The sequence below is a fragment of the Chlamydotis macqueenii genome, chromosome 17, assembly GCF_036417535.1.
Source record: "Chlamydotis macqueenii isolate bChlMac1 chromosome 17, bChlMac1.mat, whole genome shotgun sequence".
NCBI classification, from domain to species: Eukaryota; Metazoa; Chordata; class Aves; order Otidiformes; family Otididae; genus Chlamydotis; species Chlamydotis macqueenii.
The window spans coordinates 764,542-782,122 of record NC_141572.1 but is presented as its reverse complement, the minus strand read 5'-3'; the positions used below and the strand labels follow the sequence as shown (position 1 = coordinate 782,122).

Genomic DNA, 17,581 nt, shown 5'->3' with positions numbered 1-17,581 from the left:
CGCCGCCCGCTCCCCCGCCGCCGTCTAGCCCCCTCCCGCCCCGCCGCCACCCCGCTGCCGCCGCGGGGGTATCCGAGAAGCGGCGAGGGCCATCTCCGCGCTTCTCCGCCCTGCCGCTCCCCTCAGCCGCCGGCCCGGTCCGGCTTCACCCCCCTACCCCTCCCCTTCGCTCCCTCCGCGGATCCCTCCGCGCCGCGCTCCGCTCCCTCCGCCCCGCTCGCACTGTTTGGGAGCAACCGGCCGAGCCAGCGGCGCCCCGGCCCCGCCAGCGCAGCGAGGCTCCGCGGACCGGTCCTCGCCCAACCCCGGCGCTCACCCCCGGCCCTCTCCCCCTCTCGTCATGTCCCTCAAGCAAGCGGCGGCGGCGGCGCAGGCCGCCGGCAACAACCGCAAGCCCCCCGGCGGCGGCGGCCCCGGCCTCCCGTCAGCCGCGGGCGGCGGGAGGCAGAACATGGGCAGGTGGGTGCGCGGCGGCGGCGGCCCCGGCCTGGCCTTGGCCCCGGCCCCGCCGCGGAGAGCCTGGCGCGGGCGCCGCTCCCCTTCCCCCGCCGCCGCGCCCCCCCCCCCCACCTCACTTCCCCACCCCGCACCGGCCTCCATGGGCGGCGGCGGGGCCGGGAGGGGGGGAGCGGGGCCTTGCTGCATGGCGGGGGACGCGGCCCGGCGCGGCGCGGGGGGCTCCGCCCGGCGGGGCGGGAGCCGGCATGGCGGCGGGCGGGGCGCACGCAGGCCCGCCGAGGAGCCCGCCGGTTCCGCAGTGCCGCCGGGGCGAGGCCGAGAAGCCAGGCCGCGGCCGGTTGCCCTTCAGGCGGCCGGGGACGGCGGAGGGCACGGCGGGATGGCTTTTTATTTTTCCACGGCGGGCGAAAGGCTCCCCGCGGCCTGGCGGGGGCGAGGGGCGCCGCTCTTCCCCCCCCCCCCCCCCCCCCCCCCCCGCCCCGGGCCAACGTGACCCGCCTGCTGAGGAGGAGGAGGGAGGGAGGCGGGGGGGGGTGAGAGAGGCGGGGGGCGGCGGGGGCGAGGGGCCGTAGCCGGCGGCCGCACGTGCGCGAGGGGACGGCGGCGGGAAGGTTCCGGCCGCGATGGCGGCGGCCCCGGGGCCGGGGGGCGGCGGGGATGGCCCCGGCGGGGGAGGGGGCGGTGGGCCTGGTTTGGGCACGTCGGGGGGGGGGGGGGCCGCCGTAGAGCACCTTCAGCTTACGGGGCGTTATTTTTATTTATTTTAAAATACATCTCTGTATATATTTATTTATTTAAATCGCAATATTCTCGCGGGAAGGGGAGGCCGCAGGAGCGCCGTTGGCCTTGCCGGTGGATGGTGGTTTCCAAGCACGGCTTCACTTTTTCACAGATTTTTTTTTTTTTTTTTGAGGGGCGAGGAATCGGGGCTTTTCTTTTCGTTTTTTTTTTTTTTTTTTTGCAGATTCCCCTCCTCCCATCTCCCCCTCCCCACGCACGCTGCGGAGGCCCTGCTGTCTCATACTGCCTCTGGAAGATTGATCCTGCTCCTGCTCGCAGAGCAGTAGCTATACAAATTCACGTGTATTTGAAGGAGATGAAAGGAAAAAAAAAAAAGTAGACCTTCTAACATTGTGAATTTTTCTAGTGCAGAGGGGGTCATAACAAACAATCAAAGCAGGACGGTAACAGTTTTGAAGGTCATAGTCACTCAGAGCAGTTTCATTTCAAGTTTTCTTCATCTTGCTCTTTAACATCACTTTTATTCTTACTCAGTTTCGTGCATTGACAATAGACCAGAATTTACAGCCGTCCCGTTGTTGGACATCACTGGAAATAGGGTTTTACTTTGTTAGCAGTCTGTGGAACTGGAAGAGGAAAAGCTTTGGCAGGGTTGAAAAGGACAAAATAAACTCAAATAATAACAACAATATCTCAGCACTTCACTGATTTAATAGTTTTTACATAGAGCTGTTTAGATGGAACATGATGTTTACAGTGCTTTGCTAAACAGTTACCCCTGCCAACACACAGTGGCACTCTAGAGGTTAACATGAAGGGCAACAAAACCTGGAGGCTTTTTTGTTAAAATTCAGTATGGTGGTGAGCACTTTTCTCTATAGATTAGGGGGTGCAAACTCTCCCAAGTTTTAAGATTAAAGCCACTGGATTTCTCCTACCAGTGTTGCGTTTCTAGTTTTGGTGGATAAATTCCACTTCAGAACTCCTTGGAGAGTTCCAGTGGGGCTGCTTAACAACTGACATGTTCCCCCAGAGATGTTCACGCTCTTTTTTTTTTGTTAATCAGTTTTTCAAGTTATTTCTGAATAAAGAGTCTGTAAAATCACAGTCCCCGGGCTGATGGGGCCCTGTGGAACGCCTTCAGAGAACTTCTGTTGCTGTCCTTAAGAAAAATCTTGTCCTTATGGGAAGTATGAATTCAAAGATGGTTCACGCTGCAAATCTGTTCATGTAAATGAAAAGCTAAGTGGCTTTTCTGTTTGAAAAATCAAATTTATTTTTTTTTAGTTGGCCTGCATCTTGGTTTCAGTTTGAAGTATTATATCATTTAATAGAAGCTTAAATATCTCCAGTTTATGCCAGGCTTTCTTCCCAGCAGCTCCTTTCCCTGCAGCACTAACATTCTCTTATCTTCTTGAGATGCAAAAGAATGTTACTTTTCATGACTAAGTTGCTCTTAAAGGCGTAGGTTTGGGTAGAAAGCTCATTGATAGTTAACTGTCCTGGACCTAATTTTCTGCTGTGTGTTTATTACTGTAAGACTTAATTGGGCTAAGCGCCTGGTCCTTCTACGCCTGATAGTGAGTGGAGGGTCAGCTTTGCTCACTACGGTTGTCACCATGGTTTCATAATGACGGATATATGCATTTTGTATTAGAAAAGGTAAAATCTTGTGTGAACAAACAAGACATTCCACTGTTGGTTTTCATGATATTGTTAATTTCTTTTACGTGAGGGGAAAAATCACGAATGAAAGTATCTTTAAAGGTGTTCAAGAAAAACCAACAAGAAGGATTCATACCTTTTTTACGAGGACACACTAAGTGAAATACTATGTTTAATAGCAACTGCACGTGGAATATGGCAGATGGGAAACGGGGCTGTAGTGGGGGATGCCAGTAGCACGTTGAGCTGTAATTGGAGAAAACGTAGACCTTGTACACAAACCTGCTGCACCGTGCTGGTTGAAACATCGTCTAATGTCTACTTCTTGTGGTTTAGTTCAGTTTTGCCCTTACACCAGCACAGGTTAGCTGTCCTGTGACTGCAACTTGCATCTGTCCCAGCAGTCCTTCAAGCACCGCATCCTTTTCTGTTATCTTTTTTCCCCATTGTTATTTTGTCTGAAGGCAAAACACCTCAGGCTCATGTTGTAGGTGGTTATTTGTCCAGTTACAATTGTGGCAGAAAGTCCTTTCTATTTGGTAACTTTCTTGCCAAACTGGACTTGGGAGTCCTGTAAGAGTACTGTAGGTTACAGTCTTTGTGAGTGGCTTTGCCCATTATAAAGTTAAAACTGAAACGATCCCATGTTATATAGCTTGCTTTTGAGACTTAACGCTTCTTGCCTGCTCTCCTTTTCCTTTTTCCTTGACATCCTTTTTCATTAGCATGACTAAAGGATTAAGTAAAGGGTAGAAGAGAGGTGTCCATTCTATTCAGACAGAAGTAATGGGGAATATTGAGTGCTGAGGTGCTCTGCTGTAATGGAAGTGACTGTTCTGGGGGTTCGATCGCACGTGCCAGTCAGAGTTTTTCTGGTTTGTTCTAACGTCTTTGTACGTGTTGGTTTTAACACAGCCGTGCTAAACTGCTCAGCAAAATGAATGGGTAACCCGCAGGGCTCTCTCCTTATCGCTGTCAATGCTCTTTAGTATGATATGGTATGGTCTGATATGGTATGGTATGGTATGATATGATATGATATACCTGCTTTTGACTAAGTGTTAATTTAAGCACCGATTCATGGCAATGTCTATGAAGAAGGTTCTTCACTGGGTCAGATTTGAGTCAGGTTGCAGATGTATTCAGATGCTACAGAAGTTATCATCTTGTAAGAAGGCAGGAGATTACATTAATAATGTCAGTATTGGGGAAAAAACTACAGAAAACAATGCTGCAGGACTTCTTGTGTAATCTTAATTTAACAACTGTGATTCATTTGACTTAGATAGACAAATACTGCACTTAAATAAAACTTGGTACTTCTGATTTCTCCCTTAGAAGAAAGCTTTACCAGCTCTCTTCACTTATAGTGAAAGTTCTTTAGAGTATCCTATAAATTTGCTTTCAAAGCTGTAGTAATGTCAGCCAGTGCTCCAGAAACATCTATTCACTCTGTTAAATTCAACAGTCTTTGTAGTTGCACTTCTGCTCTAGACATTGATTGCAGTACAGTTGCATTTGTTCCTTAGTCTCAAAGTGAAGATGCTGCTGGAGAGAAAACCTGAGACTTTCTTTCACATCCTGGAAAGACTTGTGTCCCTTGCGTTAGTTTTCACATAACTGGAAAAATATAAATGCGTGACCTTGTTTTGCTTAGACAAATGCTCTACTTGGCATGTAAACATTAGGGTGGGAGGTGAGGGATGCTGAGGAAGAGGATAGTAAATGCTGGTAAAAATAGAAAACATGTTGCGAGTTGGTACTGGGGAAAAATGTTTATTGGGCAGCATTTGGGGTTAGGCCCTTGTGGAGACTTTCGCTGTTAAGGTGTAGCTGCTGGCCTGCCCTGAGTTGGCTACTAAGTTTAATTGCTTGGTCGTTACTTTGTCTGGTGCAGCATTTTTCTGACTTTGTGACTTTGCCAGCCCAAAGCAAAGGGTTTGCAGGTTGGGTTTGCCAAGCTGCTGTGCTTTCTCCCAGGCTTACCTTTAACTGTATTCCTGCAAAACAAAATTTTTTTTATTATTATTTACCATACTTACTGTAATCGAGAAGTGGTTTTAGGTAGTGGTGCCAAATTGCTGGTGACCCTTCTAATTTCCCCCACACCCATTTCTTAGTGTTACTCTCCTGTTTGGAATTGTGGTGAAACTTCTGGCAAAGACTATCTACTTTCTGCTCTTGTAAAGATCCTAGGTTTTTTTTTCATATGATGCACCAAAGGTGTGTCAAAGGATTCTTTGAACTTGAGCATTCACCTATTGAAATATAAACCTCAAGTTGATGGCCTTGGTTTTAGCAGAAGATATACAGAGTTTTAATTGAATTGTAGCATTGGCAGGTTGGGTGAATCTCTTTCCTTTTCATCTTGGTGAACGTCTTTCCTTTTTTTCTAGTAGTTTGTGTTTAGCAGTTGTAGCTGGAAAACGAGGGTCGGGTCTGTAACAGATTTGTGAGATCAGAATAGCATACGGAATTTCTGCAGTTAGCTTACCTCTTGGTCTGATGTAGAAGTTAGGACCTCTTGCCAATGTGGATGCGCGTAATCTGATTGTTTCTTGAAGGAATGTGGGTAGGAACAGTAATTTTGGAAATGTGGTAAGAGATGGGAAATCTAGACTGCTTAGGTTGATGCTGAAGGGGAATACTCCAAACTCTCTGACCAATCTAGAAACCCAGTTATTTGGGTTCTAAGAATACGTGTCACTAAAAATGGGAGTGCTTCCTGTTTCAAGCACACCAAACTCTTTCGCTTTTGGCCATTTCTATACCTGATGAAGGAAGGCATATCTTCTTAAAATCTTTGAGTTCAACAGAGGCAACTGGTGAAATTGACTTTGGCCACGTTCTTTGAAAGACCGTATTGTTGACACTTTTGATTGTAGTAAAAGGAAAAGTCGGAACTGGCCTGTACCTCTCTTTTATTTGGGTGTTTCCCATCTGGTGAAATGTCTTATAGAAAGGATCCTTCTTCTGAATATTATGGAAGAAAGGTGTTCAAGATCCTCAAAGGGCTCGCTTCAGCGCTGCGCTATAGCTAGCGATTTGGCAAATGGCAGACTTACTAAATGGGGAGACTTGCTTGTCTCCAGAGCAAGCCTGAAGTTGTGATGCTGCCTTGTGGAAAGTTAAGGCCGATGGGTAATTAAATAAAGGCTGTGTGCATTGGGTTTTTTTTTTCCCTGAGATGAGTACTCTGCAAGTATTTTGAAAATGTCAGCTAGGCATCTGAAATCTGCAGTTATTGCCAATCAGCAAATGTCATCAGTTTGCGTGACGCTGTATGAGACTACGTTTCTGTTTCAGAAGCTTGTTTTCTTGAGTGAGTCAGGTGACAGTTTAGTGGTTTTTCATTTTTTCCTCATTAAGGCCTTTCATGGTTCTCTGATGGACTTGCTTATTTCTGTCGAATTTATTGCAGGGATGTTTATGTTCATTGGGAGACGTTCCTTTGATTTCTTAACTGACTCATGAGCCCTATTTGTGAAGGCGTGTTGTTTTGAGAGCAAGGTTGTATTCAACCGCAGCGTAGTGTTTTCAAAAGCAGTTGAGTGCAGTTGGAGTTAGATTTCAATGTTGTTTGGATATTTTGAAACATAGACATGATTCTTTGGGTATCTCTAATTAAATGGTTGTGCATCTGTAAAGTGGGTCTGTTTAATTTTTTTTTTCTTTTTTTTTTTTTAATAGAACACTTCATTTTGCCTCACATTACAGTGTGCACTCCTGAAGTCGTTGTAATGCAGATCTAAATCACTAAGAGAAATATTTGAAACTAGGACTTTTTGGTACAAGGAAGTAGCTTTGAAATGAAGCACACCAGTGAAGTTGAGGCATTGTAGCTGTTGCGGACTGGCTAGCTGCAGGGCTGCCACAGGGACTCGTGTTTCTGAGATGGAGGATACAGACTGTACATCTTGGTTTGTGAGTTGTTAAGAGCGTGCAGGTTAATTTAAAAGCTTTTTGAAGTGTCCCAAGTGCTACACATTGACAAATCTGCATTAAAAGTAGTCAGTGTTTTTGAGGGGATGGACAAAATTGGTTTCACTTGCTGTGTTGTGACAGTGGTGCTAAGCAGGCTCTGTAGGTAGAGCCTTGCAATGAGGGCTCCTCTGTAGCTTGCAGCATGGCTCCGTTATTTGGGTGGCTCTTCGTCAGATGGATGGTGGCGGTGTACTGAGCCTTAAGGAAGGGACTTTATGCTAAGAGGGGATTGGGCCTGAAAGTGGTTTTTAGTTTTGTGTGCCAGCCATTCTGCTTGAGAGGTAACATTTTTGGAGTTTCATAATGACGTGGGCTTGTTTTCAAGTTCTGCTCTAGGGGAGTGCTGTTTTTCTCTGATCCCATTGTCAACACTAAATGAAGATGGGGTTTTGAATTCTTACTTGTTAGGAAGTTAACCAGTTTCGGCAGCTCTCTTAATTGTATCCCATGTATGTATTTCATTTCAGAGGTCGCAGCAGTGGCAAAGGACCGCCTCAGCCTACGGTAAGTACATCTTTTGTCCTCGTTGTACCACTTCCTAGATAGGAGGACGCAACTTACGTACAGTGAACCAAACCATCAGTGTAAGAATAGCAGATGCCGGAATATTCTCTCAGTTTTTTCCTTTGGATACCTTGATTAATGTTTTAGACTGGGATACGCATTTCTGAAGATGTAGCAGCTTGCATTTATTTAAGTCTCCTGGGAGTGTGAAGGGGCAAAGGGTCACTTAAGCTTTTGTCTCCACTGATACAAATCTGCATTTTCTTGCAATTACAGTTGTACATATGGGTAACATTTAACTTAAGGCAATGCTTTTGAATTAATTTCTCTCTGAAGACTCTGACATTGGCTTCTCCCTTAAACAAATTACAGGAAACCAACGTTTAGTTAAATAAAAATAACAATTTTCTTTGGCTTTACTATAAAATAGCTGACCCAGTATTATCAGTAACCTGAATGTGCAGCTTTAGTTATTGTCGAGGCTGTAGGTTGTTGAAGTATAGATGTGCCTTGACTTGTAGAACGTAATTTTATCAAAGCTAAAGATGTGGATCTCGATTTGAAGAGTGGATCTTTGAACTGCACTAATCAAATATATGCTAATTTGTTATTGGCCTGGTTTTCAAGGATGACTAATTTTGGGGAATGAAGCAGAGGTAGGAAGGTTTAAAAGGACTACAGTTTACTTACATAAATGTTTATTGAAGATACCAAGACTCTTCAGTAAAAATAAAGAAGCTTTGAGGAAGAGTGGTGAAAAAGGTCATATGCAAACACTAAACATCATAAAAGTCCCCCGTACTGAGTGCTGAGCATAGGAGCGTCCTTAAACGTGTCTTCTTGGACCAAGAAGGTGACTACGTGCAGGAGTACGTGGATTAAGTAGCTGCCAGTTTAAAAGATATGTTGTCAGTTTAAAAGCTCAAGATATGGTGAGGTCCTTGCATAGAATCACAGAATCATAGAATAGTTAGAGTTGGAAGGGACCTTCAACGGTCATCTAGTCCAACCCCCCTGCAAGAAGCAGGGACATCCCTGACTAGATCAGGTTGCTCAGAGCCTCATCCAGCCTGGCCTTGAACGATTCCAGGGATGGGGCATCCACCACCTCTCTGGGCAACCTGTTCCAGTGCTCTACAACTCTCATTGTAAAAAATTTTTTTCTAATATCTAATCTAAACCTACCTCCTTCTAATTTAAACCCATTACCCCTTGTTCTATCACAACAGGCCCTACTGAACAGCTTCTCCCCATCTTTCCTGTAGGCCCCCTTGAGGTATTGGAAGACCGCTATCAGGTCTCCCCGGAGCCCAACTCTCAACTCTCTCTGAGTTGAGTCCCAACTCTCTCAGCCTGTCCTCATAGGAGAGGTGCTCCAGCCCTCTGATCATCTTTGTGGCCCTCCTCTGGACCCTTTCCAACTGGTCCATGTCCTTCTTGTGTTGGGGACTCCAGAACTGGACGCAGTACTCCATGTTTCAGTGTCTCTTGTTTCACAAGCATGAAGGTGACGGGGAGAGACACCAGTTGTTGCAAGAAAACACAGACATCCTCACCACATCATGTATGCTTACACGAGCGTGTCATCTGGCAACCTGAGTGGTGCTTGGTCAGCTCTCCTAGTGCAGGATCTCGCGTTCTGATGCTGCAGTGAATTACTTTTGACTAAAATTAAAAATTAAAATTTTGCCTCTGTAATGTTTATCTTGTTTGGAAGGGTGTTCACATCTTTAATGATGAGAGGAAGGGGTAAGGGTCCTCTGGAAGTCTCGTAGGACCGAAGTGCTGTGTGTATTGACTGAGTAAGGTTTTGGACCAGTCTTTCTAGGAACTAGCAGGTACTGATGAAAGCCTGCATTATTTTTGGTGCACTGGCTTTTTTAATTGTTGCAAGTGTTTCTCGTATATTCATGACATCTTTTTTTATTTTTCAGATTTCTTTCGATGGCATCTATGCAAACATGAGAATGGTTCACATACTTACTTCAGTTGTTGTAAGTTTTCGTATTTGGAAGGAGGATAAACAGTTTCTATAGTGAAATAGAATTGTTAACTAGTCTGCTACTTGTAATATAATGGAATGAATATTAAAATTCAAGAGTAGACATCTGTTGCCAAGATAGAACTTTAAAGAATCACAGTAATAACTATTTTGTATTTTTGGCTTGGAAAGGTTCAAATACAGTTTACAGAGGTGTGGCAAATTTCTTGGGTGCACTGGTCATATGTTAAGTTTTCTGTCTTTAGAGAGGTTATGGATAAATAAAATGAGTGTGTGTGCAGGGAATGGAAGCATTTCTCCCTAGATTTTAAGAGAAGTCTTGACATGCCAAAATTAAGTAAGGCAGACTGTCCCACATCTGCTAGAGTCCAGCATGAGCCTTCATCCTCATTCGTACCCACACATATGCACAGACTTTGATTTTGCACAAAAACTTGTTTGTGTGCGTAACTGGTCAAGAGCCTTGTAAGTACCAAATACGCTTCTGTGAGTATCTTTAAATCCCTTCAGAACAGATTTTGGTACACACCCAGCTGTTTGCATCTGCAGAACACAGTGCCGTATTTATAAGTGGGCAAATCCTAAATGAGTAGATTGGACTAAAAACTGAGCTGTATTTTTACACATTGTACCTATGTAAGAAATACATCTTCAGTAATATCACCCAAATGTCATTTGCCAGGCTGGTAGAAAGCTGTATTTTCATTTCTCTTGCATTCTAGGGATCCAAATGTGAAGTACAGGTGAAAAGTGGTGGTATATATGAAGGAGTTTTTAAAACCTACAGTCCTAAGGTAATTTTTTTTTTCTTTTGAGTCTTCCCTATTTTAAAAGATCCTAACACTGAATAATCAATGTTTATTTAAAATTTAAATATTTATTGTGAATAATGTTGACTCTTCATGCAAGCAGATTTGTTTTTGCAAACTATTGTAAATGTCTGGTTTTTGCAAGTGTGTGAAGTTATTGAGTAGGTTATTGTGCGTTAAGTTAGTGTGTTCTTCTTGTGTCTCTAACAGTGTGATTTAGTGCTTGATGCTGCTCATCGGAAAACTGCAGAATCCAGTTTGGGGCCAAAACGCGAAGACATACTAGAGAGTATCTTGTTCAAGTCTTCAGATTTTGTTATGGTGCATTTTAAGGATATGGATACGAATTACGCGAGAAGAGGTATTCTTGTTTTTAAAGTTGTATCTTAGACCATAAGTACAGATTTTCAAAATAGATTCTTTAGGATCCAAAAACTAAAGTTCGCATGTAGGCTCTTAATTCTTAGTAAGTGTGGAACATCCAAATATCCTATTAAGGTCAATGGAAAGATCGGCTGCTCAGCACCTCCTGAAATCAGAAATTCATCAAAATTTTAAAAATAGATTGCAGAACCTTTGTGAGGGTGCACTGCTTTGAGCAGCTGTTTTAGGTGTCTGGAAAGCAAATCCTTAGCAGTGTTACAAAACATCTTACAGATTTTGTGGGAGGTTGTGGGGTGGTTTTTTTTGTAAATGTCTAAATTAGTCTATGAAATGTTATATGAGAACCCATGAATATACAAAGTCTTTATAAAAAGATTATTGCTCAGAGTTGATGTATATATAAAGTCTGTGTTTGGTTAAGTAACTTTTGTCTCTAAACTTATATTCATATAAATATTCTAAAAATACTACTTCAAATTGAGCTAAAAATTCCTAGAAAATCCACTGTTTGTGTTTTTAATTCCCGCTTTACTATTTGTAGACCTGTAGGTAAGGCTCTCCAAAACACAGAAAAGTCTAGTGAGGTCGCAGGCAAGTGGTCTTAAAATCTTGAAGACATGGCTTGAAACTGTCAGAATTAAACATTTTTACAGGCAGTCTTCATGCTTTTGCCTTTAATGTCTAGACTCCCAAGACCCTGATTATTTTTCTGGAACCTAAGAGGCTCTTAAGTCAGACTAGTTCCTTTGCAAGTTTTTTTTGGAGGGGCAGCAAATCTCGAGGGGGTTTATGCTTATGTTCCTGATTCGCTGGGCTAAGTAGTAAAAGCAAATGCCTAGCTTTCTGTGCCATGGAGTGAAATTGCATATGTGTGCGTTTTCAGATAATCAGCAACCTGGGAGCTAGGTGGTTATTGTAACACACGTGCTTTATTCCCACGTAGCAGTGACTTAGAGATGCGTAGGGACTGGCAGACATTTAATGAGATTTTTCTCTTTTCACCTCGTGTTTGTACGTGCATATATTCTTGCCTGATTTAAAGCTGAAGAACGAGAGGCTTGTTGTTTCAAGGGATTTGCTTTTCCCAGAAGAAGATGCATAATGTCAGAGCAAAGGTAGCATTGAAATGCAGATAAGTTCCAGGTTCTGGATGAGACTTTGAATTTAAATTACACGAGAGCTGTTTTATAATGGGCCTACTATGAACATCACTGTAATGTAAGTGCAAACTGGGCTCTCCATTACCCAATCTTTATAGGTTTTGAGCAGACAGAATGAAGAATATACTGCTACCGCTAGGAACAGTAACTCAATGGAAGTTTTCTAGAAGAAAATGACTGCTTTAGGTTGAACAGTCGCTCAGTTCGCTTTATTAGGTGGAATGTCTTTGAATCTAAATCTCTTAAGTAGCTGAAGAGGAGGAGAGCTGAAATAAAGCTGTAGAGACTTGGAGCAAGATAAACGGGAAGGCTGCAAAACTCGATAACTCGTAGTGGGTAAATTAATCTGCTTTCCATTTTGTCTCAAAAGTATATTATCTTGAAATGGCACTTGAAAGTGTAAGTCAGTCTCTGATCGCACCTGCAAATTAGAGGAATGAAGGACTTTCTGCTTCTTGGGGAAATTAAGTAAGCAAGGATTCAAAAGAGTGGAAGTGCGTGAACATGCAACTGCTGGCCTTTTGTTCTTATAAATAAACCCAAATCTTCGTGGTACTGAGTCAGATAAATAATCGTGTGTGATTCACAGTAAAAACTGAGTCTGAACTCCTAGGTGAGGAGATGGTGCTGCTTGCCACGTTTGTGCTGGGAATCATTACTGTCTGGTGCTCAGAGAAGTTTGACAGTGTTGCACTTATCCAGGAACAAATATTTTAAAATTGCCTAGCCCTCAATGTTTTTTGGCTTTCACAGACAAGTTAAGTAGACAATTTGGACATATCTAGTTTGAAAGGCAGCATGCTCTCGCTTCTTTAAAAATGTAGTGAAACAAAAGGACGCTTCACAAGCACTCTATTGCCATATGAGAGGATTACTTAGAGTAGGGTTTGTTGGGGTCTGTGTACGTAGTTTCTCCTACTCCTTAGGCAACAACGAGACTTACGAGGAGGCCTTGAAGTAAACTTAATTTCTGTGAAAGATACTGGTCTGGAAATTTTAGTGCATCCTGGTTTCCTGGTTCAGTATAAGTACCTGGAGTTCTATGGATTTTTATTCTGGCATTTGCTTCTCTGCTGAGCTGGAAGAGTGTGGAAAAATGGTGCTCCTGACTCTGTGGGTCTTGAGCTTTTGCCTTACCTTCAGACTAGAATAGCAGAGATGTTAGCTGCATAGTCTGCTTGTCTGACCAAGTCCGACAGAAGAAACTGGAAGAGTACTGGAAAAGGGAATAGGATGGATTGTCCTTTCAGAAGAGTGGAAAATACAGTAGTGTCTGAAAAAACCCTCTGAAATAGTCTGCCAAGCGCTTTTCATTGCTATCATACTTGTGCAGCTTTGGGACATTGAGCTGATAACTCATCCTGCAGCTACATCAGTAGTGTGAGTGCAAGGGAGGTGACGCCAGTGGAGGCTTGGGGTGGGTGAAACCACCCCGTTTGGAAGCAGTAGTCTTAGATTTGCTCGTGCCAAGCATGACGTTGCACCTTTAGACACACCAGTGGAGAAAGTGTGGTGCCTGCCCAGATTGTAGAAATTGGAAGGGCTGGGAAAAAAAATAGTAGGTCTGAATAGACAGGGACGTTCTAGCAGTTTATGTTTAAAATAGAAATCTGTCCCTACTTCCTGGGCCCTTATTTGCAGCTCTGTCAGTCTGCATAGGCATTCATGCCTGTGTAGACCCCTGTTAAGCTTCAGAAGGAATGGAAAGGAGTCACCTGAGGGGTCTCTCACTGTGGAATTAGGGCTTTCTGCAGTACAGGTAGGCTGATGAATGAAGCATGTGTTGGAAAACTGAGGTGCAACTGTATTATAGCCATCATCCCCCTTTCAGACTGTTTTGTCTGCGTTTGAAGAGGGACAGGCACTGCCTTCTGCATGTGGCAGTGGAAATCAGCTGCTAAAAATCCGCTCTGATGTGTAAGTTGAAATCCTTGGCTGTATGTTAGCGTGTAATGTCTTTCAACTTCACCTTCTGAGGCAAAGGTGAAGTGCCTAGATCTCGTAGTTGCTAGATTACTTGACCCGCATGATGGAAATAGGAGGATTTTTCCTGTGTCCTACAGAACAAGCTCCTAGCAGCGTTTCCTGTAGTCCTAAACGTTGATCAGCTGTCAGTGCTGGTTTGCATACACTTCAAACCTCAGAGTTGCCTTCTTGGCTTCTCCTTAAAGATAAGACAATTCAACATCCTGACTACCATTAAAGTAAAAGGCTTCTACAATGTTTTTATTGTTTCTTTGGCACTGTTGCTGCACTCTGAGAAAAAATATAACAAATCCAATGAAAAAAGGCAGAAGAGAATTGTCTATTTAAATTTTTCCTTGAATTAGTGCTGAAAGTGGCATCCTTCCAGAGAAAGTGTGGCAAGGGGAACAGCAGTAGGCATATTGGGAACAAAGGAAGGAAATGTTGGCTCTGCAAAGCTGGTGGTAACTGGTTTTAATGTTTCAAATCAGTAGTAAGTAGTTACAAAACAAATGAGAGTTTACTGTTGAAACCTTTAAGATGAAACCTCAGTTTACTCCGGGCCATGCTGAACTTGATCAAAGCTCGCAGTGTGCGGCGTGAACACCTCTGGCGCGGAGTGCCGATTGGTTTAATAGCATTTGGGCTGCAGAGTTGCACTTAATTGCATATTTGTGCTCTTCACCATTAGTAGCTCAAAACATGTTTGCGAAAACAAGCATGTTAAACACTGAAATTAATTAAACCCAGAGTCTTAATTACGCTGTTCTGGCAATTTTTTCTTTAACTCATTTAGTAGCACATACTCAAAGAATTTGCCCAAGCTGAGTTTTTCTCAGAATGTGTATATTTAATTTGCCTTTACATTATGTGAATTTCTGTTGCATAGAATTGTCCTTGGTTTTTGTTTGGTTTTTTTTTTCCCTTGGTTAGTGAGTTTTAAAACAAGAAGTGAGGTTTTGATACCAAACTTTTTCCTAAGGAGATGTCACATTAAGTAGGTACAGAGGCAGCGGGGGCTGTAATTGAGCTGTAATTGAGTGTTACAGCTCAAGCTCTTTGTTTGACCAGTTTTCATTTGATCTTTAACTCAGGTTTTACCACGTGGAAAAGAGATGGATTAAAAATTTGGCCATGTCAAGGTGTCATGTGAATTGTTCATGCAATGGCTCGGAGATATGAGGCACCAGATAAGGGAGAGGCTGAGCCTGTGCAGTCAGTATCTTGTCTGTTACTACTCTGCCAGTCGGCATTTGTGGAAGCAGTTCATGTTTTAGCTTCTATTTTACTAATAATCTTAAGAGTGCTATTTTTGTTTTGGAAACAATTATTTGTAGAATTTATTTTTTACATATGTTCTCAGTTTTGTTGCTCATTAATTTTGGTAAAGTCTTGTTTGACTTGCTACATTTTTAATCCTGGTATCCCTTGTGCCTGCCTGGCTGTTTGTTCCAGGAAAATAGCGATCTGTGCCTTGAGGTACTGTTCTGCTACATTTAAACTTTACCTGGATGCTCATGAGACCATATTGTCTGACTAAAAGTCTGCTTTTGTAGCTTGAATTTCTCCTCACTGGCTTTTCTTTGAGTTGTAGAGGTTAAACTGACGTTACAGTCTCACTTGTGACTTTCATTCTAAAGTGAGAGAGAAATGAAGAGCGGTGAAGCTTCCTGTGTCCCATGGTAAACTGGATTCTACTGGGAAACTTAGAATTGTCTGTTCACATCTTACTCAGATATGTAGCATTTGTTAGATCATGGAGGTTTTGTTTTGACTTGGGTGTTTTTTTCCCCCAGTTCATCTTTATCATCATAATTTTTAACAGCACTCCACTGAATGTTTATGTGGCTTTTTAAATAAGAAAATTACTGGGTTGAGTGGATGAGTCTTGTTAAGCAAATATTTCATTCACAATATCCAAAATGGCATGGTTGTGTATGGAGTTTATCTGAAGTAATTTAATGGAAATTAAGGAAGCACCCTTCTGAAATATAGAAGATTACCTCCATCAGGTGCTGTCATCAGTCCTATTTATCCAATTTATCGTTGGAGAAGAGTTCGCTCTCTCCCTGGTGAAGTAGTGCAGAAGCAAGTTTCACAGTTTCTGAAGTGACGTAAGCAGCCTCCAACTTGCGTTTGGTGTACGATGTCCAACCTGAGAGGATCAAACGTGAAACATTGAATTCGTTGTGTTGGGCGCAGAAGCAGCACTGGCCTGGCTGGGTTATGGTAGTGTTAGCTACGGACTATTGATAAGGCAAACATAGATTTTCCAGATACAAGTGCCTTCCTTTGGCCTCCCTGTTGAATGTGCTCTGTTGTTACTATTTAACTGTGGATTGAGGTAGCAATGAGTTACTATGTAGTTTCAGGTGATGTTTAAAGGTATCCTCTGTTTTTATAGTATATTTTAAAAGCTGTTTGCATGAAGGAAAACTGGGAGACATTTTCTTTTAAGTTCGTATACCTTAGAAATCTGTAGGCTATTTGGAGGAGGGTTTTTTTGAAGCAAAATGGGGAAATATATGGGGCTCTTAATAGGTGGGAACATTGCTGAAGTTTTACTGTGGAAATGATCTTTGCAAGGTGAGAGACGTGCAATCAGTTTGAATATGTCTGTGAGAGGGACTCAAAGTGTTTAGCTTTACCTGAATTCAGCAATGTAATGTGAAAAAATCCACCTGTATTTATATCTGATGTCTTCCAATTTTTTCTCTCTCCATATCTGTTGTAGTTCCTTCAGAAACAGGTAACTTTTTTGGCAGTCACTCTATGTCTCTGCATCTTGCCTTTCATAATGCTTTTGTTACCATAATATTTAACCGAACCTTAATATCTTTGCTCGCACATTTACAGCACTATAAAACATGCATGCGTAACTTCACAGAATCATTTAGAGTATCTTGCAGTTAGCTGATGACTTCTCTTCTCACCCTCGATTTTTGCCTATTCTGAACAGTTGAAAATGCAATGACTGAAATTTTGCATCAGCACGTAGGTAGTACAATGATCCAGTGACTGTTTCAGAACAGTTGACAAGTAATCCCAGAACGTGCCTGCTAAAGGCTCTGCGTTTAGTGACGAGCTAAAATGTAATCTCACGTGGCAGTGTTAACCTCCCGCTGCGCAGTGTCCCAGCTTTGGTTGGCGGGCTGTGACCTCTCGCAAGGTGATTGATGCAGGGTTTTGCAATTTCACACGAGCCCTAACAGTGGTGTGCCTGGTTAGGTGTCTTTCCTTCATTGGCTTTCTTTTCTTATTTTACTGATTCTTTTGTATTTGAAATGAATGTTTAGCTAATGAACTTCTTTATTTTTCATACATCCTCTATAATATTTGGTTTCATAAAGCTTATTAACAATGCTTAGCTACTTACCCATAGATCCTTTGGTCTTTGTGTATGAGTTGAGCGAGCATTTCACGAGATAGTGCTGGAAGTTGTTAGACAGACTAAGCACAGTTAACTTTTATGACAGATCGTACCAGTATATGTGAAGAAATTCACTGTGAAATTGGGTAAAACATGAGTAATAAGCTATGTCAGCAATCTCTCCTTAAAAAAATCTTCAGTGATTGTTCAAAAACTGTAACATCAGTGGCCAACTTCATATGTTGTGAATTCTTTTCGTGATGGCTTTAAAGTTCGTTTTTCTTAATAAGATTTCAGATCTTGCCAAAAGTTAATTTAAGCCACATTCTTCCATATCTGGCACTGCCTGGTGGTTTCATTTCATCTTTTCTAGAGGTCTGAAATGTTTGCTCCTTATTTTATCAGTAGAATGATAATAGGGAATTCTAGATTGAAGGCTTATTTATTTTAGGCTTGCTTATTTGTTTGTAAGCTTACAACAAGCTTATTTTATTTTTTGAAGTTCCTTCTGTTTAAGTATGGCAGCTCTGAGATCTAG

At 42.7% G+C, this 17,581-nt stretch overlaps 1 protein-coding gene across 10 annotated transcripts in view; it reads left to right on the top strand.

The window, feature by feature from the left end:
• The first annotated feature begins 225 nt into the window (after positions 1-225).
• The window catches only part of ATXN2 (ataxin 2), a 52,493-nt gene continuing 35,137 nt past the window's right edge, over positions 226-17,581 (top strand). For 7 of the 10 annotated variants that reach the window (XM_086761277.1, XM_086761276.1, XM_086761275.1 and 4 more), the window contains exons 1-5: positions 227-459; positions 7,317-7,353; positions 9,288-9,347; positions 10,078-10,149; positions 10,375-10,525. In XM_086761277.1, the coding sequence (XP_086617403.1) occupies positions 341-459; positions 7,317-7,353; positions 9,288-9,347; positions 10,078-10,149; positions 10,375-10,525 (439 nt within the window). In that variant the 5' untranslated portion in view covers positions 227-340. Of the gene's footprint in view, positions 460-7,316; positions 7,354-9,287; positions 9,348-10,077; positions 10,150-10,374; positions 10,526-17,581 lie in introns of all 10 variants that reach the window. The other 3 variants (XM_086761273.1, XM_086761272.1, XM_086761271.1) reach the window with 2 other exon arrangements.